At 35.5% G+C, this 21,921-nt stretch overlaps 1 protein-coding gene across 5 annotated transcripts; it reads right to left on the bottom strand.

The window, feature by feature from the left end:
• Nucleotides 1-3,568: 3,568 nt before the first annotated feature.
• LOC149790010 (uncharacterized) lies at nucleotides 3,569-20,883 on the bottom strand. Of its 5 annotated transcripts, XM_089972093.1 has the most exons (5): nucleotides 20,767-20,823; nucleotides 19,971-20,122; nucleotides 18,309-19,434; nucleotides 13,648-13,750; nucleotides 3,569-5,206 (listed from the first exon to the last, which is right to left on the bottom strand). In XM_089972093.1, the coding sequence occupies exons 4-5, from the start codon at nucleotides 13,659-13,661 to the stop codon at nucleotides 4,039-4,041; spliced, it is 1,182 nt and encodes a 393-aa protein (XP_089828219.1). In that variant the 5' UTR covers nucleotides 13,662-13,750; nucleotides 18,309-19,434; nucleotides 19,971-20,122; nucleotides 20,767-20,823; the 3' UTR covers nucleotides 3,569-4,038. The 5 variants fall into 5 exon arrangements, with proteins under 5 accessions (XP_089828219.1, XP_089828220.1, XP_089828217.1 ...); XM_089972094.1 differs by lacking the exon at nucleotides 19,971-20,122 and having other exon boundaries at nucleotides 20,767-20,844; XM_089972091.1 differs by lacking the exon at nucleotides 20,767-20,823 and having other exon boundaries at nucleotides 19,971-20,755.
• Between the last annotated feature and the right edge of the window lie 1,038 nt (nucleotides 20,884-21,921).

The following is a 21,921-nucleotide window of genomic DNA, read 5'->3' as shown; positions in this document are numbered from 1 at the left end:
TAAATTTTCGAGAGGCGCATCATGGACGCATTTGATCACCTGCACCCTCTATCAATAGAGTCTCGCCAGAATAAAATCACAGAATCGATAACCACCAACAGCGTCATCAACAAGTGCATGAAAATACATGTCAATGGAAAAAAAAAATAATCGGGTATAATTTACCATACTGCTGTTGCGAAATTACAGACCCATGTCGATGCATTGATGTCGATCCGTATACGACCATATATTGCAACATTCATGTGCAATATCAGGATTGGTTTCTACTTAGTTAAGCCGAATTTCTACAAAGGTTTACTGATGACTGTTTAACAGCACCGAAACTTCAGTCACTCCTAAGGGATCAAATACTACATTGTTACGTACGTAATTACCATCTCACTTTGTAGGTTGAAACGCCGCCAACATCTGTTTTTGTGCGGTAATCCCACGCTGGGTTCTTATTTGAAACGTACAATTTCTCATAATACCATCTGGTGGGTGTGCATCTGTGATATTTGCGAGACTCGACAGCTTTGAAACGGTTCCAGACTGCATAAAGGACAACAAATACAATTATGTAGACAGCTAAGAGGATCAACAATGTTAATGTTTCTAATACAACTTTACCATCAACACTTACTGTACACCATATTGCATCGTTGGATTTGTTCTGATGGGTTAAAGTAACTATGCTTTGCTCAAACATAAGCTTGAGAACATCTCTGCAAAACCCAAATACGTGACTAAGAGAAATTGCACACGAAAACATCAACGAATCCCTAGTTAAATGTAGTCGACGCTTTGGTAATCCAAGGTTAAGAATGGCACTGGTGTTATGGACTAGTGCTTGAGCATCTGCGTCAGCATCGCTTGCATTATTTCGAAGAGACCTAATTGTACAAAGGCTTTTATCTGCATACTCAGCTGCATCTTTAATAAACATCATTGTTGTACCAGTCGACCCCGCATAAACATCGTTGTATCTGGCAAGTCCTCCGATTGTCGTGGCAACGTCAACGTTTCCAAGAATTAAGTCTCCTTTATATCGATGGAATAACGTGCACTGTTTAACAACACCAATACTACCCTTGTTAACAAATCCATCCTGAAGATTAGCATCAAAACTGTTACCGTTGTAAGCGCGTACAAGTTCTCCCTCAATCTCGAGGAATGCCTGATATGGAGGAGAAAGCCTAGACGTGTCCTGCACTCTAGTAGGGTATTAATAAAACTCAAAATCTATTTTGCTTCGATCCCACAACACATGTGCGATCTGATACATCTTTGAATTGGGCCATTGTTTATACATTATTGACTTATCTAATACTTTTCTGCGGCAGCAAGAAGTCAAAATTTACTTTCTATAATTTAAATTGCAATAGTAGATTCCGCTATTTATTGTTGATGGGCTTCTTAAGCAGAGAATTATTGTTCAACGGCTTTATTACTAATTGTACAAAGGGCGGCAGGCGATGTTTTTGTTGATGGTAGCGTAACCGCTTTTGATCTTGCTCGAATCACGAATCGTTATAGTCGATCTAGAATCGATTGAACCGCTCGCAATCCTAGTTTATCTAATTGATGGGCATCAATATATTTGATTCTATCAACGATTTGCATAGCAACGTTTTAGCACGCGATGATAGGGCTATGAGCAATCCACGAAGAGCGTTACCGAGGAAAGTTTCGTAATATGTCGGTTAAACATGCACCTGTATGACACGTCCACGTATGCGGTCATTATATTATATATATCATGCCGATCTCTACTTTACCACTGCATCATCAACGTACCATGGCACATATCTGCAATGGACCCGTTTTTACCCCTAAGGGTAAAACAAACATAAGACAACATGAAAACATGACAAGACAAATCCGCAAGTGGCACAGTCTTAAGCGATATCAAATCACCTGTTCGGAAACCCAAACAATACGTAATCCATGGATGCCACACTTGAGGAAACCTCGCTTTGTTAACTGCCACTGATGGAGTCTCGTATTAAATTGATCTGTATCGTTGAGATAATCCTAACAATGTCAAGCGTGATATGTTAACCCATGCGTGAAAATTATTGGTCTTCTGAAATGTCGTGAGGTCAATTGATTCAAATGACGACCGTTTAATGTCAACTGCATATGGTGCTGAAACGATCGAGATGACAGAGCTGAGAGTGGGCTTTTGCTCACGTATAGAAATGTTAGGGTCTTTGCCGGTTACCAACGAAATTATTCTTTGAATTTCGTCATTGTATGTCGTCAGCGCCAGCAGGAAGTTCAATAGCTTGCAGGTGGCACCAGTGTCTGCTGAAACCAGACATGAATTATTTGCACTGATACCACCAAAAGATTGTGATTGGATGTTATGTCAGCAAATGGTTTTCCTCTAAAACAATATCTAAGTACATCTGAAGTTGTTCTTGTTGGTTTTTAGATATTCCGGGTGCATTTAGGTATTTTACGAATTCAAACCGGCTATTCTTATATTTCCTTTAGTGCCGCCACCTGTTCCACGATTTGTTTTGTTGGGGTAATAAGCGGTGCATAACCGTGAGATCTCGTGCAGTTTCTCTTTGACATATTTGTGGCTTTTTATATTATTGTGAATATGTTGATTGTGTTCCAGAGCGCTTTAAACGAGTCGATGTTTCATATTATTCTATGACATCACTGATGGACTTAGCTCCGATGTACGAGCGAGATGAAGAAGAGGATCGGGAAATGACGTAAGAAGTATTTTCCAAAGTAAAACATATTATATTTGAAAAGCAGCAAAAGCTTCTATATGAAAAGTGAGTTTCTAGTTTCTCGAGCAATCATCATTATTATTATTAACAGCTTCGGCATAATCGTTTGTTCGTCTGGTCTTTATAACTTATGAACCAAGTGAAAAGTAACTGAAATGAAAACAATTAGGTTGATACTCCAGTGGAATAACCTTTAAGACAATGGACGAAAACCTACAATTAAATAAGCAGATTGACCAAGAACCGAGTGTGGTCGATGATGTAGCAATGTTTTATAACAAAGACGAAATATATTGTAGGATAGTCAACAAACGCTTCTTATGGAAGACCAATGTTTGTTGCCGACTTCGGTTCAAGTAAATACTGTAGCATTTTTGCAGGTATGAGGTTTTTTACACGATAGAGAAATCGATAGTTTACCGAAACATTGGAACATATAATAGTATGCTACATACAAATATCTCTCTCACTTCACCGTGTAAACGACTATTTAAGATAAAGTACTTTGTTATACGAGTAAGTTGAACCGACTAATAAATCATGTGGAAATCAAACTGTTCACTGCTTAATAGAACCAGTATGTCAACATAGCCTGTACATGAAGACAGAGACCAATAACGAGAGTTCGTCGAAAACAAAAATAATGATGGTGACATAAACAGATGACACTGAAGCATAACCATAATAATCTAAGAATTACCCGTATATAGCTCTATTGCGATATGGCCAAAATTGCAATGTGTGTGTGTGTAAACTGGATGAATCCATGTTATGTGCATCGTAATAACAGACAATGGTATGTAAGGTCTAATAAAAGAAATGACAAACCATTGTGAAGGAGGGAAAAATTGTATTTACAGCATTACACCCATGTTAATCATAGGTTCTCGTTTTATATATATATAGCTGACAAACCACACATGATAATGACATCAACAAAGTATGAACATTTGTCTATAAAATTAATTGTGCAGGAGGTTGAATAGTTATTCCTTTATCATCGTTCTTAGCCCTTATAAATGAATTAGACATGCAATGTTTCCAAATAAATATCCTTAATTTCGTAGCTTTACCATTAAACATAGGAAACTAATTTTGTACCGAATTGAAACCTCCAGGAACCTAATATTTACAATAGCATATAATTGTGCAAAACAAAAACATTTTACACTCACTATATGTCTCCGACTGTGAGATCCCAATCTGAAGTTTCAGATTATGTTGTAATGTTGCTTAAGTCAATAGGTAGGTACCAGGCGAGTGTTCAGATTATTTTGTAGCTTTAACCATGTTGTAACATACTCAACTAGCTACTAAGAAGTTTTAAATCCACGTACATCTCCTCATTCTGCCGGTGCATGCCCGTTACCACAAATTTTGAACCGGTGGGATACACTCTTTCTCTTTCCATATACCTAGCATACGTTTCAATATTTCTTGGGGAGTGTGTTGAATTAGTTTTGTTGTCAATGGTAAAGATAACGATACATCCACCTTTTACCGTGCTGCGTGTCGGGAAAGGCAAGGCTTTATCAAGCTCGACAGAGGATGAAACGAAGGATAGCCATGTAAATTTGACTCCTATCTGATATTTGTCTACATCTTTTTTAGTCAGCAACATTCTTCGATAGGTAGTGGCATTTTCCCGCTTCAGCTCTCCCCAGAAAAGGAGAAGTGTCTGGTACATAACAACGTATGGACCCATCGCAAGATCAATGGCTGAAGGCTTGTAGTCAGACTCTTTTTGGCTTCGAAGAGCTGTGTTCATATATGTATAGAGAAACGTTGATTCTTCAGTGTAAACGTTGACGATTGTCTCGTAAAAGTTCTGTCTGGACGCACATTCTTTGATTTCTTTGGCCGATTGTTCACTGACCACGTAGAGGGAGTCACATATTTTGTCGCGCACGTTTTTCCATCTATCATGAGAAGTGTTCAAATCATTGAAAATATCTCCAAGTACCGTTACAACCGGCTTTTTCGGGTCAATGTTTTTGGGATGAAATGTGTTCTTGTACGCTGCAAGGGTGATAGGTATTAGGCCAAGTCCCTTCCGTTCAATATCTGCGTGCCAGGGGTAGAAGGTATCAATCTCTTCAGTCTCTGTTTTGAAGTTGCAAATGTGGTTTGTTAGTATCATCTTGACCTCCGTACAGCCATATGCACTAGCTAGTTCAATCGCGGTCATGCCACTTGTGGGACCTACTTCCGACGTACACTCTTTTGTCCTCAAGCTAGAATCACAAGCAGGATACTTGAGAAGTTTCTGTACAATATTCGGATCTTTCCAGTAGACAGCCTGGTGCAAAACTCCCCATCGACGATTCTCTGGTATTGAATTAATCAGGTACGCCCTTTTGGGATTCTCTGGAGTTCCAATTATTGGCCAGACATTTTCCCACTGGCCACCTTTTGCATATAGTAGCAGATTATTAACTTCCTGTGACTCTTCGTCGATTTTATTTTGGAATGATCTGTAGAAGAACGCAAATATACTTATGGTCAAATATGTTGAGAAAACATTAACGGATAACAATATTTTCGAACAGTATGGATGCTTACATAATATACTAAGCAGCGAACGGTAGCTTGCTTTTGCTTGTAAATTTTGAAAGTTGAGTAATTTAGTTCAGTTTGATTTCTTTTTTGAACATGAGAGTAAAGATTATCCATATAGTTAAGATAGCAGCATAAATATAATAAATTAAAAAATTCAAACGGTAATCTCGAATTTTATTTCTCTCTCTAGAGTACTGTCTTGAATAACATCTTAAAACATTGCATTTATTTCACACTCTTAGTTTTGTGGACAAATGAAAATTTGGCAAACATGATGCTAGTTGATGAAGACAAGATTGATACAAAAATAAGCGCAGAACATTTCACAAGATCATAATGAAACTCGGAACAATGACAACAGAATTGCACATACTAACGTTGTGCATCTTTTTTTGGTTTTAAAGAGAATCATTTATGCTTTATGCTACAAACGCCGTCGCATAAAATGAAGAGAAAAAAAAAACAAGTTTAGCATGTAATTTACAAACGCACCAGCCAGAGCCTTTTCTTGCACTGTATCCGTAACATAATTTAATTTTGCATGAAGCGTTTACATCGTTAAAGAAACGTGATAATTAAACAAGAGATGAATGAAGAGGATGTACATGATGTAGAAGTTTGACAGATGTGACCTAATTTGATTTAAACCCGCAATGACTCATTACTGAGACCAATGTATAAGATATATTAGTTATCTTCCTATACGACGGCATGCATATTATTATTATTATTATTATCAACGTGCATTTTATAAAAGCTTCAGGTATATTTGCTCATCTGTCTGTCCGTTAAACATTATCTAATAAATAGCTGCAGGTATTTCACGAATCTTTGTAAGCAATGTTTGGCTGTAGTAGTCAGCTGCGAGATGTGTGTCCGTCCTGACTCTTACCCCCGAGGTCCTTATAGTCGGTGGTCAAATGTTAAATGTACCAACAAATGGACTCGCAAGGACTTGTCAAACTATAGTCTAAACAAAATATAATATCTGCAATATCAACAGGAAGATGCATCACATATTGGACTGATTTTCGTTAATACTATTGAGTCACTTTTCCTGGATATGTGGGTAGTTAATGGAATTTATATGCTATGAAAAGCGTGAAGGCAAGGCATTTAAATTATTATTATTATTATTATTATTATTATTATTATCATTACATGCAAATCAGTCTAATTAGTTATTGTTTTTTCTTCAATTTGAAACATGTCATTTATATTTAACAAAATATAATATGTCTCGGAACTTAAGTACCGGTACAACAATCGCTTTCGTTCTAATCTCAATGCCTTGAATAAAATGGGTTTTCAAAAAGATAATACAGGTCTTTATTCGACTCGCAGAAGAGTATTTTAGGACATAGGATTTCCATAAATATATCAGTATCATTGCAAATGGAAATGTATATTTTTCCTGACTGACACATCAATGCTTCATAACATTATAATTATATATTTCAGTCATTCCACAGATTAGTTTTACTTCAGTGGTTGTCATAAACTCATTTTGTAATTGCCCCAAAGGTTGAAAATGTCATATATATTATATAACAATGATGACTCGTTGTGTCTTGTTATAGCAATTATGTATTTATCATACAGTGTTTAGTATGCTTTCTCCAGTTGAGATCAATTATGCAAACGAAAACAAATTTCCCAATAGTAGGGGACTAACATATTAAGATACGATTAGCTTAGGTTGGATTATCTACCCTTAATCTATAAATCGATTATACAAAGGGTACACTTTTTTTGCCACAGACGACTGAAAAACTCCTATGATATTGATACCTTAACGCAGAGATGAAACACCGCATACGACGATTGTAAAGCACTCACCAATGTGGCATGTAGTTGAGTTCGGTTTGTCGAACCCAGTTAATACTAATGTGCCAATACTCTAGTCATCTTTATAATTTTCGAGAACAAAACGGGACATACATAAGCCCATATATATATATATATATATATATATATATATATATATATAGAGAGAGAGAGAGAGAGAGAGAGAGAGAGAGAGAGAGAGAGGTTGATAGAACACATCAAGCTTTGTAAATGAAGCTGAGTTTTAATCAAGCTGAAATCCAAAATGGAAGGTGATAGCGTATGCTTTGGTCAGTGTCGTACTGATGTGCCAACAGTTCTTTGTTGAATCACGAAAAATAATAATCCAGTGTTTGAATTATGTGTAAATTTTGATAACTGACCAAATCCAAGAATTATTTTAGATCACAAGTATTTCCAGGGACAAATTATGGCTCATAATCCAAATAATTTGAAGAAAAATTAAAAATTCAACTCAAACTGGTCGCAACAAAACACCTTTAAGTGTCAACGTAGAACTTTTGTACATGCCTAACATCACGTACTCCCAGCATGGCCGTGACCAAAACCAATGATTTTTACTTTCGGAAAGAATAAAAGATAAAGAAGTTGTTTACTTCAACTCTCACTAATTCTGAATCAAGGTCAGGTATTAAGTCAGCAATAGATACAAAGTTTCTATTATTAGTGTTTACGAAAAACAGCCAGGTCAAACTAAACTGAATTTATGGAAAACAAATTTCTGGAAAATGTCAAATCCAGTAAATAAAGTTACATTACAATAGTATGTAATGGACTAAAAAAAAAATAAAACTAACAAACAAACCAACCAAATTAAACCAAATATAAATTCAACCAAATATTCATAACACTTCCCCCATAAAGAAAAAGTAAGATATATATAATAAAGCTTTGTTTTAAACTATATATTTATTATACATGAGGTTTAAAAAATAAGACGAACTCTTATAAAGTATACAAAGTATACATAAAATAAAACATATTTATACATGGGAAAGTGCATCTGCTACTAAATTATATTTTCCCTTGGTGTACCCGATATCAATATTATATTCCTGTAAAAACAAATTCTACCTTAGAATGGCTTTGATTTTTATTTTTCATTTTCCCGATGAAAGAAAGGATGTCGGTATCACTAAACACAATAATCGAAGAAGGAGCTGAACTAATGTAAACTTTAAAATGTTTTATTGCCAGTTCCAAAGACAAACATTCCTTCTCGATTGTTGAATGATTTCTTTGGTGCTTATTTAATTTCTTAGAAAAATAGCACACTTGATGATCAGCAACATTGTCGTCTTCTTGAATCAATACTGCTGCAACCCCAACATCAATTGCATCAACAGACAGTTTAAATGCTTTTCTGAAATTAGGAGCTGTAAGAACTGGAGCTCTTTTAAGCATGGCTTTTAACTTATCAAAAGCCTCCTGACATTCTTCATTCCAAGAAAAAGACTTGTTTTCTTGCTCAATAAATTTATCAGGGGTTCATCAATTATGGAAACATTGGAACAAATTTTCAATAATATCCAGCCGTACCTAAAAACCGCATCAGTTGCTTTTTACTAACAGGCACAAGGAATTCAGAGATAGCCTTCACCTTAGCAGCTATATGTTTAACTTGTCCTTGCCCCACGATATGTTACACTAGCACTGTAGAGCTCACGTTTGTATAGAATAATTGTCAAACATACATCGATGAGTCTGTCAAAGAATTTCCGAATTGTCGTTAAATGTTCTTTCCAGGTGTCATTGTAGATGATGACATCATCGATGTAAGCATCACAATTATCTAGACCAGAGGTATTCATATTCGCTAGATTCATCGATTCTTGGTAATGGAAATGAATCTGTTTTAGTCACCCCGTTCACCTTCCTATAATCAGGACATATACGGAAAGATTTATTTCTGGTTTCGGAACAAGTATACATGGTGCACTTCAGTTACCTTAACTGGGATCTATGAAATAATTCTCCAGCAAATGCTGAATTTCTTTTTTAAGTATTCCTGTTTGAGTAGGTTCATCCTGTACAGGTGTTGATTCAACGGTTTGGAATTTACAATTTCAACGTCATGGAACATTTTGTTTGTTCTTCTATGAACATCTGGAAATAAATGCTCTTATTCAAATAATAACTGTTTAAGTTCATTCCTTTCTTGCTGGTGCAAATATGAAAGTCGCTAGTCCAGATTATCCATAACTTTTGAATTCCGAAGATTTTTTGCTCCAAAATTAGTAGAATCCGATTGATTCCTTCACTTATATCGTCACTGAGTGGGACAGTTACAAGTAAATTAATTGCATTATTAACCTGCATATCTCTCTCAGTATAGTGGTACTCCGTTATTTTATTTACATCGCATGAGTACTATCATTATAATTTAACTAATTCATTTTCTTCTTAACTTTGTAAGGGCCGTAATACCTAATCTAAAGAAAATTTTGAAGTATGTGCTTGAGAGGCATAATCCTATTACCAGACTCAAAAGTTCTCTCAATTGTAGTTCTGTCAAATCATAATTTCACTTTTGACTTGAACTGCTGAATGCCAACTTCAAGCATAATAGACCGGACAATTCCAGACCTAAAAGTTGACCCTTGACCAGATTGGACAGATTTAGGAAGGCCACATTGAGTAAAGAACTTATCCAAGCTTTCACTATTGTTTTAGATTTAAAATTCTTTAAAGGAATTTCCTCTGGAAAGATTGTTGACCCAAACATTATGGTCAACATATATTGGTTACCTGACTTAGTCATAGGTAAGGGACCAACACAGTCTATCATTATTCTGCTAAATAGTTCGTCAAATGCAGGAATAGGATGCAGATGAGCCTTAAGTATCTTCTGATTGTTTTTTCAAACTATTTGACAGGTATGACAAGATCTACAGTATTTACAAACATCACTTTTGATTTGTGGTCAATATTTAGTGAGTCAAGACCTTGTTATAAGTCTTACTAATCCATAAATGACCAGCCAAAGTAGTTTCATGGGCCAGACTGAGTATTTCCTGTTTGTAAGATTTTGGAACTATAATTTGATAGTTCACTGACCACTCGTCACCGGCAGGTACCTCGGAAGGTCTCCATTTTCTCATAAAAATTCCATTTTTAATGACAAAACAGATAGGTACATCGGTGGCTTCAGTTTCACTAATGGCCCTTTGAAGCAAACAATAGATCTCAGGATCTTTTTCCTGTTCGACGACATGTGATTCTCGTTTGGTACCCTGATTATAATAAAGAGAATGGGTAGTTAAAAGAAGATCGCTGAGATCAATACCCTTTGTTTGATCTAAACAGGAAGTGAAAGTGACTTCATCAAAAGCCTGACCAAGACATGTGTCAGCTAAAGGAATGATTTCCTTATCAACTTCATTCTCAAGAGTTTTCTTTGCCAATGCTTTAGCACCTGCATAAGCTGGGTATAACTCAGGGAATTCCTTTTCAATAGTATCAACTTTCTGATCCAAACAAGTCTTATCAGCTACAAGTGGATTAACCACAACTTTATCTCCGGCTAGGTCGTTGCCTAGTAATAAATTAATGCCCTCAACGGGTAAAGCATATACCGTTCCGTCTGTCACGGGTCCTTCGACTAAGTTTGATGACGAATTTATACAATGGAGAGGAACATTAACAAAGCTGCACTCTACTCCCTGAAAAAGAATGCTCTCATCATCAGAATACTTCTCAGAAAAAGGCAATGTACCCGATAATAAAACCTCTGAGAAGCTACTGTGTCCCTTAACATTTTAATAGGGTTATGATTGGCCAAATCACCTAAGAGTGATATAGAACCCTTCGACATGAAAGGTTCATAATTCTCCATAATAAAATCTGACTGGGGTTTATTAGACCCAATAAATATATTGCTTTTAATACATGATCCTAACCTTGACATCTTACAAACAAGAATATTTGAAATCGGTCTGTCTTGATTCTAATGCTTATTTTTTAATGGGTAGCAATACAAAATAACGCGCTCTTTCTTCTTGAAATAGGTTCAAGTAAGAAGAGACCAGGAATTTTGATCAAGCTTATCAGAAGTTTGATTTTTAAAAGTTGTGCCATATTGAGATTTAGAAGGGCTTGTACTAGGCTGAAATACTTTTTTGCCAGAAGGGTGCTGAGTGGAAGATTTGCCAACAAAAGGAACTTTATTAGCTAAAAAAGTACTCGTCAGCGGCACGAGCAGCATTTTCCAAGGTTTCAACATTATGCTCATCAAGATAAATCTTAATGCCCCTATGGACACGGTTCTGGAACTCTTTAAGTAATACGAGTTGTCTGAGACTTTCTTAGTCTTTATTAACCTTTCTAGAAGAGCACCACCTGTTGTGCATTTTCCCCATTCAAATTTAACATAGGTCTAGTCAGTTGGTTTTCTAGAATTCATAAAACCTTGTCGATAAGCCTTAGGGACTAACTCATAACCAATCAAGATATAGTCCTTAACCACATCATAGTCAGCACTCTGTTCTTGTGACAGTGAATTGCAAATATCAGTAGCTTTACCAGTAAATACACATTGTAGTAATAGAGTCCACAGCTCTCTTGGCTACTTCAACCTTTCAGCAATTTTTCAAAACGAAAAATATATAGATCTAATTGTTTTTCCAGAAAAGGAGGAACTAACTTGATACTACTTAAAACGTCAAACGTAGGGGAGTGTTTTTCTTTTTCCAGCTCTAATTCTTTTAACCTAATTTGAAATTCCCTTTCTTCTTTTTCTGGGGCCCCGAGTGGCTGAGTGGTCTAATGCGCTCTCCGTTACGGATCACTGCCATCTCACCTTTGTCTGCGTGGGTTCGAGTCTCAGATTCGGCCAATGTGGGTATGTGAGAAAGCCTGTCAGTAGCTTCTCGTGGGTCGGTGGTTCTTTCCGGGGATTTTCCCAGTTTTCTTCCTCAACCATTAATATTGGCCACCATGTATAGCCTATCGTGTGCTGAAAAATGGCCTTACACCCTACAACACCAACACCATCTTCTCTTTCTCTATGCATTTGCATTTGCATTAACATATCTTCTTTATCTTTTTCAAATTGTATTTGTCTTACTTCCATCTCTTTCTGAAACTGCATTTGTATTTCATCTTTCTCTTTCTGAAACTAGATTTGTCTTTCCTAATTTTGTCTTTCCATTTGTATCATTTCTCTCTGAAACTGAACATGTCTTATCTCTAACTCCAACTTTTTCCAACCGTACTTCCATTATTAAAAATTTCCAACCACTCCTGGGTAAATTAAAACAATTCTCTACCTTTGATGACTTTGTAAAAACAGCTTGTTGATTTCACTAAAGATTTCTAAAATGTACAGTAATACTTGGGATTTAAGAAATTTCAAAACTTAGGATATTTTAAATTTCAAAACAAACTTTTCTGAAATATTTTAGCCAAAATTGCTTTATCCCAAAGACGAGCACCCAATCTTCTTTGTCACATTAAGGCTCTTTCAAAACGCAATAAGAAAAAATAGAAGACATGAAGCTTTGTAAAATTTAACAAATAATCCAAAAATAGACTAAGAATAATGAAAGAAGTAAAAAATAAATGTCCTAGTAATAAAACGTCCTAATAAAACTGTGTTCGAATCCCGATGAAATCCAAAATGGAAGGCGATGACGTATGCTGAGGTCAGCGTCGTACTGATGTTTCAACGCTTCTTTGTTGAATCACATAACATAATATAACAGTGTTTGAATTATGTGTAAATTTCGATAACTAGCCTCGTCCAATAAATATTTTAGAGCATAGGTATTTCCAGGGAAAAATAATCTCTTAGAATCCAAATAATTTGAAGAACAATTAAAAATTAATCTCAAACCGGTCTCAACAAAACACCTTTAAGTGTCAATGGTTTAAAGCCCGACTGCCCAAATTATCTATAGAAAGCAGTTATACACTAATTTAAGACGCAAAACAGATTCCCGTATGAGACTCACATGATGACTCTTTTAGAACAACGTTAAACCTTTTAACATACCTAACATCACGTAATCCCAGTATGGCCTTGACAAAAACCAATGATGTTTACTCTGGGAATGAATTTAAAAGAAAAAAGAATGGTTGTATAATTCAACTCACTGATTCTGAATCAAGGCCAGGAACTAGGTCTGCGTTAGATACAAAATTTATATTAACAGAATTTGCGAAAAACAGTCAGGTCAAACTGAACTGAATTTCTGAAATGAATTTCTGGAAAATGTCAAAAAGTCCAGTAAATATGATTACAATAGCATGCAATGGAATAAAAAAAATTTAAAACTAACAAACAAGCAAGTAAATCAAATTATTCATAAATTAAATCATATATATATATTATATATATATATATATATATATATATATATATATATATATATATATATATATATATATATATATATATAACAAGGAAAAAAAGAAACTGATAACAAAAAGCAATATATTAACATTCTTAATGATGGCCATGTTGTGACGTGTTAGTACATGCAGTGATGTGTTAGAAATGTCGCCTTACCCAGGTTGCTGCATCTCCAGACTGTTTAGTCTTTTAAAGATTGTAGTTGATATTTACTTGTTCTCATCGATTTCCGAGTCGTCTAAATTTGGAACCTTGATACCTATAATAGATTATTTTGTTTTAGTAATATCTTCTTTCCCATTTATATATCTATGGCACAATTATATTCTTTTAATAGCTTGTGTGTAATACTGGATATGCAGTCTTGCTTTCATGCATATTTTCGGATTAAATGTAATAAATCAAAAAGTAAGCATATCACTTGTTTGCCTTTACAAGTCAATGTATCGTCATTGAAAATGAAATGTATGCTTCCCAACCCCAAATTCAAATATGCATTCGTCTTGCCCGACGGTCATTTTTACATAGAGGGGTACTCACAGTGCCAATGCAAGCCATGCCTCTCTCTGTGATCATTTTGAAAAGATTGTGCCGTTAGCAACTTGATGGAAAAAAACAATGGTTGCCATCTAGGCCGTTCTGACCTATTCAGCTGGTTTTGAACCAAACGTGTCTCCCATTATGGATGGGTAGCCCTGCTGCCCAGACTACCACTGTATTTGATCTTTCAATGCTTCGAAATAACAATGGGGGTGAACATGCGAACATTCATTTCAAGAACAATGCTAGCCTGAATACCTAATTCACAAATATATCAATTTCTGTATCTAAAAAACAATAATAATAATAATATAAATTTTGTATCTATTAAACAATAATCTCCCAAAACGTCACATCATAGTTGAAGAACAGAAATTTAACAGAGACAATTTACGAAATTATATCCTGCTACGCTGAAGATATGGCTCAAAATAATGTTTGGCAAATGTGGTATACATATTGCATACTAAGACCTTATCGAGTATAATGTATACAAAATTTACTGTATAAAAAAGTATTATGATATTTCTCTTTTGCAACACTAACTACATTTTGACAAAAAGCATTGCATAGTGTATATGGTGTGTTACCACAATCTACATTTGTTCAAAGATGTGAAAATGTGGTTATCATCAGTTGCTTCTTGTTGTTTCTACCATCATAGTGTCAGGGTATTTCCCACGTTTCTTTACCAAGCCGTACGAATGCCAGGAAGATATTTAGGAGTTACAAATTGTGAGAAAATATGAGATACGATTTTAGTAGTGAATGATAGCTCTTTTGTTTTCTGGAGCCAATTATAAGTAGGAATTGGTTGTATAAAGTCTAATTCCGGTGTCTCAGCAGAAACTTAGAGCAAGGTTAAGAAACGAATGTGCTTTACAAGCAATTGTAGTCTTATACATAACATAGGTTCTAGCTTTTTATTATTGTTCTGGAGGTGTTACTAGCAGCAGGGCCAATCACCAGATTGCAGTTATTTGAGAGAGACCATACTTTAATAAACATGCATTACGCTAAGCCTTAACATTGATATACTGCTGTGTGGGATCCTGCGAAGCGTACATAGTGATACGACAAATAACTTCTACGATAACTGGCCATCGAAATCGACTAAATCTATGCATTCAATAAGGGTGCAAGTGACAGTTTTATAAACAATTCTGATAAAAAAAGGTTATGCATCCAAATGCCAAATTCATGCATGCATTTTTCATGTATGGAAGTCAATTATGCACGCAACGATGCTCACAGTCTTTTTGCAATGCTATAATTGTGTAAAACGTTGTATAATATGCAGTTTTATGCATTTCAAAATAGTTACCAGCCAGGCCAGTTTTACGTATTCTACTTGCATTGAACCTACAGTTTCTACTCTTACAGGTAGCTAGCTTTCCTTCTCAGCCGATATTTGGTAGTTTGCTGTCTACAGGCTCTAAAGTAACTATATGAATTTTCCATGTCATACATCAAATTCTGGAAATTCTGCCCGAAATACATAGTTCAGAAACATTAATGTCTTTAATAATTAAGCAGTAATAACTGAAAAATATAATTATTGACTTAAATTAAGAATTTTGACTGTGGTCAAATTATGCCAATATTCGCTGCTGCCTGTTTTTTGGAACCCACTTGATTTCTTATTCAACACCACAATGACGTTTCATTAGTGTAAAAACGGAAAAAGTGCTTTCGATTTATATTAAGAAAATGTATGATTTCTGTTTAATATCATAACCAACCAAGCATAATCAATTACTCCAAATTGTCATGGAGACGAAATCGTTCTTGAACGTTTTGAACTATTCAAAATAATGGGTTAAATATTGGATTGTATATAAAATTGAAGGATTGGAAATTTTAAACCTTCTACCTGCCTAGTTTCTGATTCTTTTAATCAAGGCAGAAAGATAAGAAAATATTTAACCACTGAAATATAATAGAATATAAGTCAAATCAATATCGATGCTGTGACACTGGATGAAGGTTAATTCAATGTTTGATTGTGTCTTTAGTTAGTTATCGTTGCCATTAAGATTGATGGACACAAATTATTGCAAAATTTTCAAACATTAGGCAAACTTCTATTCAGGTTTTAAAGTAAGTTTCATTCGTGATGTTATAGAAAATGCGTTGTGAACCCTTGCGCTTTCTTACAAATAGACACCATTCACATATGGCTAGCAAAAAAAAAAAGAAAAGCGCAGAAACAGAGATATATCCAAATATGTCTTCTTTGTCTTATAATATATATGACAAAAGTACAATACAAACCGAAGTTTTGATTTTGATTGAATATTACGAACAATATAATGCTTCTCAATTCACCTTCAATTATAGGTTTGATACTGTTAGTGATTTTGTAATCGTTTAAATATTGAAATAACTGAATGCAGTATCCAATTAAAAAACTCCAACAGCGAAAGAAATACTGCTCAGTCAGTGCATATCTTGCTGTAAAGGGCCTTGGTTTCTTAAAATGTTCTATGTCTGTCAGTTGGAATCTCTTATGTCACTTTCACGATTTTCATAAAAGTTGCTGTAGGACTCTGCGCCAGAAGGATCATATGTGCTTCGGAAAATATTCCAAACTGGCAGAGTATATGTATAAAGCAAATTACTAATAAAGTAATAATCTGTATCTGACGGATGTAGTTAGCGTTTTAAAAAAGACAGTTACATGTTCTTTGTATTTGTAATGTGTTTAAGTATTTACCATATATTAAAGGCCAGTTTGCATGACATCACAATCGTGGATGTTGCTCGTCATATGGTGTGAGCTAGAAGCTATAATATTACTCCACTACCACTCCTACCACCCGGTCCCAAATTGTGACCCATGAACCAATGGTTGACACAGATAAGAAAGTGCTTTTCATAGTTAAGGTTTAGTGCTAAAATTTCGCAACGGATATATTTTAGTATCCTTGGATAGCTTCCTCAAATAGTAAGCCTAACAAGTTGCTTGAGCCATGACCCAAGAAATCGAACTCAGCCTATGTTGACCAGTTAACGAACGGAACCGGTTATGAAATGTTTTGTATAAAACCGGAGATATAACGTTCATTGAAGTGACCAGGTAGTTTAGAGAACAAACGACTTTGAGGTAAACTGCATATACCTAAAGTTGATGTAAAGTTTGCCAAATGAACAGTATGCAACTAATTTCGAAGAACATATTTAGACACTGATCAAGAGAAAGTTAAGAAAACATGTTCAATATTATGAAATATTGATTCGTCTGTTTTGAAATGCCACTTAGCTAGTCACACAACGATACGACACACGGTATAGATGACATATTTGCCCTTCATAAATGTATTGCTTTGTAAATATTGTTTTTTTTTTATTTTCTCTGCCTTATGGGGTACAGTGATTAGTAATTCTGGTTTCATAGTAAAACAATACCTTTCCTTGAACATTTAAGAAATGTTTGATTATTTACTTAAAGGCACTGTACACTGTAAAATCAGAACTTGAAAGGAATGCAAAAGAATGAATATTTGGTGACAGTAAATTAACAACCACAAAAGGTTTAATATTTTCTTAATAAAAAGTCTGTCAGCAACAAAGAAGCTTATCATCAGAGTCACAGATTACATACGATTATGATCAACGATGCACGCAAGCAGATATTGTGCAGGCCGAATTGACTCTAACAGACTAACACTACTTGCTCTAAATATCAGCATTGCCTTTACGCACGCTTCGTATGTACAATTCATTTTCATGCGCATTTGAATCAGGGTTGTATTTTATGGATATGGAAAGGCCACTTACAAGTTCTTCTTCTTTAAACAAATCTGTTTGCAATGCTTTATATAATTAAAGAATGAAACAATATAATTTTTCATCTTTTCAGTAATTGGTTGTGCAGGCAGTCAAAAATAAAAGGTGTTCTTTGATATAGTCTCAACCAGTGTTAGGCTAAATGATTTTTTTTGTATGAAAAACATATTCAAAAACACAAGTGACATGGTTTATTTATGCTTTTTCATAATCAAGCAATCTGAGAATTATATTAACGTTGTTAATAAATAAAGCATAATTCATCGTTCGGTAACTGATATCACGAATATACTTGGATTCAAAGTTATCGCACCAACTGCGTTTTTTAGCAATGGTTCTTGTGTGTCGCCATGGAACACTACGTCATATATATTGAAGTACAATTTTACCCCCCCCCCCTCCAGCTTCGGACATACATGTTATAATATAACAGGTCAGTAGAAATTACTTGTCACTGACAGATGATGATGTTCTGAGTGCAAAAGTACCTTACAGTTTGATAGATAATTGCTCGGTGCTGAAGATGAAATGCTGGTTACAGTGCAGAGATTACAACACTACTGGAAATTGAAGAGATTCGATCAAAACGCAAGTAAACATTATAGAGTATACTGCTTCCACATTCCATTCTTACAACTTTAATTTCATTGAGAATACCCTTGATATTTAACCCCCTATCTGCCACTACAACATCTCAAGGGTTCAGGTGCTTAAAAATCCAGATTAAAACACGAGTTCCATCCAAACAATCACTGCATAAACTATTTCACCATTTGGGGTGACATCTATGAGTAGTTTGTAAGACTGATGCGCTTTAAGACTGAAGCAGATTTCCTGTCTTAGGACATTACTTGGTCCTGGAACAAAGAAAGTCTTTGTCTTTGGTTATACGTCTTATATATTTGTGTTCATTAAATAATCTTGACGTTCTTTACTTAACAAGGCATTTGTCAGCAAACATGAATTCTTCATGAGTAACATTTGGGTGTAGAAAAACTGAACGTATGTCCGAATAACATGCTGACATTAAATGATAAGCCATGTCCTAATTAGCAAGTCTGGTCCAGTGTCACTTGGTGATGAATGGTGACACTTTTTAACAGAACTGCTGCTGAATATGCTGCATATGCTGTACCAATATATCAAATGTTCACCAGCAACGCTTAATAAACTCCACTGTAATGAACTATACCCGTGATAATGGGGTTGACAGTGATTCTGGTTCCTTACATTGGGTGTGTCACTTTTAATGCACGTGCATTTACATTATGGTTTAGAAAATTAAACTCCGATTGCAACAGTTTTTGTTCTTATTATGTATCTTGTTCTCCGATTTGAATCTGATATGTTTATCCTTGTGGTCTTCATTTTATGGTATTCATGATTTTGTGTGCATGACAACACACTGTACTGACGCTGTATAAATAATATCGCTTTCATGAGTGGCATCCTGTCGTCTTGGAAAGTCAATATTCATAAGAGACATCCTTGAGCTATAAACTAAACCAATCACTACTGCTACTACAAGATGTGTCTAGTTTCTTCTGCTCCCCAGAAATGATATTTATGTCCCTCTCTTTGGGCAAGTTTTCTCTTGTTGATGTAAAGTTAAATCTGTAACGATTGAGAAGACTATATATGTAGAAATAGTATCAGAGGAGAGGGAGGGTGGATGGTACATACAGAGGTCATGATTTTATATTACACTTTAGTCTTAAGTACACACGAGGAAAATATTCATACATACATAAATCAGGGCAATCAAGTAATGTAATACTCCTACTGCACGGGGTTTTCATATCAGGAATATAGCTTCAAACGTTTTGTGAATTCCATCATGACATTAAGATGGAGTCGTACAATGGACGGACAGAGTGAGGCCTAGTTGGGTAACACTATACGCTTACAAAGAGTAGGTGGAGTAATTTGGACTGTAATCGTCTACATTTCAACATGTTCAAATTAAACATAGCCTAACTAATTATAAAAATAGTATACACATACGCACATTATATCACGAACAAACATGATAATAACATATTCTTCGTCAAATGCAGATTTTCAATATTGACAAATTTATTAAACGTTTCCAAAAAAAAAAAATGTATATACGCTAGGTTAACATATATGTATACATGTATAACATTTACCTGAATGGGTGTATAAGTCACAGGTATATCATTGGGATGCAGCAGGCATGGTCCATTACCGATAACGTAGTGAAGTGCAGATGAAACGTTGAAAAAACGTTTGAAACTTTCCCTTTCGGTAATCCTAACCCATCGACGATAGAAGTCAAAATCTTGGCCGAAATTCGGAAATGGAATGAAAGTTACTCCCGTCATGTGATATATAAATATCGGCATTTCTAGAGTCATTAAGCATGTACCATAAGAACGGTGGTTCACGATCATAGTTTAAAGTTCCTTTGTAGACATTACCGAAACGTTATCACCCAGAAAAGGATAAGAAACCCCAACCCACCCCGTCTGCCTCAAAATAGAAAACAATAATATATACTAAACGCCACATCATGTATTGTCCGAAAACAATATGGCCGAAGGTGCAGTGAATTGTGGATAAATGACATCGTATAACATTTATAGAACAGGAGAGTCACGATAAACAACGGTACTAAATATGCAGATAACAAACAAGCTGACCTGTATCACTAAACAAGATACCTATTCACATAGCTATGTAGCTGACTCAAAAACACATCAGTGAAGCAGCTTCAATGAAATATATGGAACATTTGGCTCAGAGATCAGCACACTATAATACCGCTATCCATATATTAACTTCCTGCAAGAGGCATGTGAGGTCATGCCATTGTTTTAAATGGTATCATAATGAAAATGTTGATGATAATAATAATAATGACAAACGTAATGACCAAATGATGACGATATAAATAAAATCAACATAGTCTACACGTCAGCTTACCTAAAATTACGGAACATGGACAAGATACAATCGAAGCGTCACCACGTACAAAGTCAGTTTACCAGTGATAATGATGACGTGTACAAGTTCTCGTTTGTGTACCAGGATGTAAAATGTGCACAAATCGATCGTCAATTCCCGGTACCACATTCCCGCTATCATTAGTAAATATGAATACTACTTTCTCTTTACCTTCGTTTTTAAAAATTGTAAAAAGTTTCAATAAAGAATATCACTGCGACTTGATATCCTTTCGCTTTCTCACCCTATCCCCACCCACACGAATTAATGAAGAAACTGGGAGTTGGAAGGGAAAGGACAAGGCTGTTTGATGGAGTAGAAATAAAAACATTGAAGGGTGTGCATGTGTTCTGCGTTGCTGCTTATGTGTCTTCTCTTTATTCACGGCTGACTGTGAGAAACAAAGATTCTTGTCGTAATTGTTGTTGTTGTCATTCATCGCTGTCGTTATTGTTAATGTTGAAACTGTATTTATCAGTACGTTGTAAAAATACTAGAAAAACGCGTGTTATATTTCGGGACTTAGGTTTCATATGTGAATGATCTACACCAGTTAATTATTGATGTGCGTGGTTCATTCAACACATTATATGTATCGGTGTAGTTGCAGGCACAGCCCTGAATGTGCACATGATCATTTTGTATATGTGATATTATTTACCATCATACCCTTATAATTAATTTCTCCAGTACGATTTCAAGCCATCTGGTTGGTCAGGTGCTCTCAAATAGTTTTGGTTGATATCTGTATGAACAGAGCAAAGTATAATACTTTAACGCCTGCACATCAGCAACAGAATAAAAGGGGTCGCTTCTTGCTAAGAAGTAACAAGTAGTCCTGTGTATGTATGTATGCAGGGCCGGCGCTACCATATAGGCAAACTAGGCAGCCGCCTAGGGCGCTGATTTCGGGGGGGGGGGGGGCGCATTTTAAATTTTTTTGTATTGTTTATAAGTTTGGAAATTGATGTTTTCCGTGGGGGGGGGGGGGCGCCAGAATCTAACCTTGCCTAGGGCGCCAGATAGTCTGGCCGGGTCTGGCGCCGGCCCTGTATGTATGTATGTATGTTTGTATGTATGTATGTACGTATGTATGCATGCATGCATGTATGTACGTAAGCACGCCCCACGCAC

Source organism: Sinohyriopsis cumingii, chromosome 10 (assembly GCF_028554795.1).
Source record: "Sinohyriopsis cumingii isolate HCF-2022 chromosome 10, ASM2855479v2, whole genome shotgun sequence".
NCBI lineage: Eukaryota > Metazoa > Mollusca > Bivalvia > Unionida > Unionidae > Sinohyriopsis > Sinohyriopsis cumingii.
Note: the sequence above shows the minus strand (reverse complement) of the source record. Positions and strands in the feature narration are given on the sequence as shown.